Source organism: Empidonax traillii, unplaced genomic scaffold (genome assembly GCF_003031625.1).
Source record: "Empidonax traillii isolate 1590-97213 ecotype Southwest subspecies unplaced genomic scaffold, ASM303162v1 scaffold501:size454599, whole genome shotgun sequence".
NCBI classification, from domain to species: Eukaryota; Metazoa; Chordata; class Aves; order Passeriformes; family Tyrannidae; genus Empidonax; species Empidonax traillii.
Genome location: NW_020955694.1, coordinates 63,331 through 64,626, shown reverse-complemented (window position 1 = coordinate 64,626; position 1,296 = coordinate 63,331). Strand labels below are relative to the sequence as shown.

General features: G+C 38.0%; 2 protein-coding genes across 3 annotated transcripts in view; one reads left to right on the top strand and one right to left on the bottom strand.

The window, feature by feature from the left end:
* The window catches only part of FBXL13 (F-box and leucine rich repeat protein 13), a 59,703-nt gene that overhangs the window by 36,541 nt on the left and 21,866 nt on the right, over window positions 1–1,296 (bottom strand). Inside the window, 1 exon segment of the mRNA XM_027896514.1 lies at window positions 456–541. Coding sequence (XP_027752315.1) covers window positions 456–541 — 86 coding nt within the window.
* LRRC17 (leucine rich repeat containing 17) overlaps window positions 1–1,296 on the top strand; it is a 15,513-nt gene that overhangs the window by 4,143 nt on the left and 10,074 nt on the right. The gene's annotated exons all lie outside the window — the stretch shown is intronic.

Genomic DNA, 1,296 nt, shown 5'->3' with positions numbered 1-1,296 from the left:
GATTGTAAATTCTCTGCTTTCAGCTCACTGATCTTCCAAATAAAGTTTGGAATAAATCCTTCTTTTGCAGTTGTCACACAAGGCCTTGGCTCACACGACACACCTACCCACAATCCTCTGTTTCAAAAACAAGTTTTTAAGAACAGATCTAACTTGCAAACCTCTTGAATCATCATGAGGAACCAGACACGGACAAGAAATTTTTGGATAGCATGTTCTTTCAAAAGTTTCTGTAAAACTCTGTGCAGTATGTAGGGGACTCTAGCATATATTTTTTAATATACTAAAAAGATAAAAGAACTGCTATCTAAGTGAAATGCATGGGGCATTTCTTTAATTTTGTATAGCAGACAGAATCCTGCAAATCACTCAAAAAGGGTATTTCTGTTACATATGCCTCTAAATTTCCTGCAAGATTAAAACAAATGCACTTGCGTATTTCTGATTAATTTTACCTTGACAATAGTCATAGGACTATTCCATTAGTATTATCTCTATACAACAGTCTTAAATAGAGAAGAGCTCTGCAGCCTTCTGATGTCTCATCAATTCATCCTGGCTAATGAAAAAAATCCAGAAGTATATTAAAATTATATTTGTATTTGTATTAATTTATCTTACCTTTTTATGCAGAGTTTCAAGGGAACAAAACCATGATTAAATATCTTTAAATCATCATAATAATTTTTATACATCTCAGCCATTTTCTTTGGAATTCTCAGAGTAGAACACTGAGAGACATTTGATGTTACTGTTACTCACTTGAAATATGGTCATTTTGTCATTTTAATTCAAGGATACATACACTACACAGACCTACAGAGCATGAGGACTTTTCAAATGATTGAAAGTTAGCCCATGTTTACCCATTTTGCTAAACCGAGATTACTCTCAGCCAATCTAAAACCACTGGTGAATTTTGTCCATGAGCTCTGGTGCATTTCTCTAACCCGTAATAGAATTTACATAGTTCTTCCTGTTTACTTCTAACTTCTGGGTGGAATGTTAGATTTGAGTAATTATAATGCTTCCACATTTCACTGACCTGCAGAAGAGGTACGACCTACAGTGTTCTATATATTATTCCATTATTATATAATGGACTTGTGGGAGCCCCCGGTGGTCTAGGGGAAATGACACTGCACTGTCACTGCAGAGACCCGGGTTCGATTCCCGGTCGGGGCCCCTCCCCGGGCAGATGGAGCTCGTTAGCCCATAAGGCAATCCATCTACGTCCTGAGGACCTCACTGCCACCGTCCAAGCGTGCTTGGCCCCGGCAGATGAACCTTGGGATT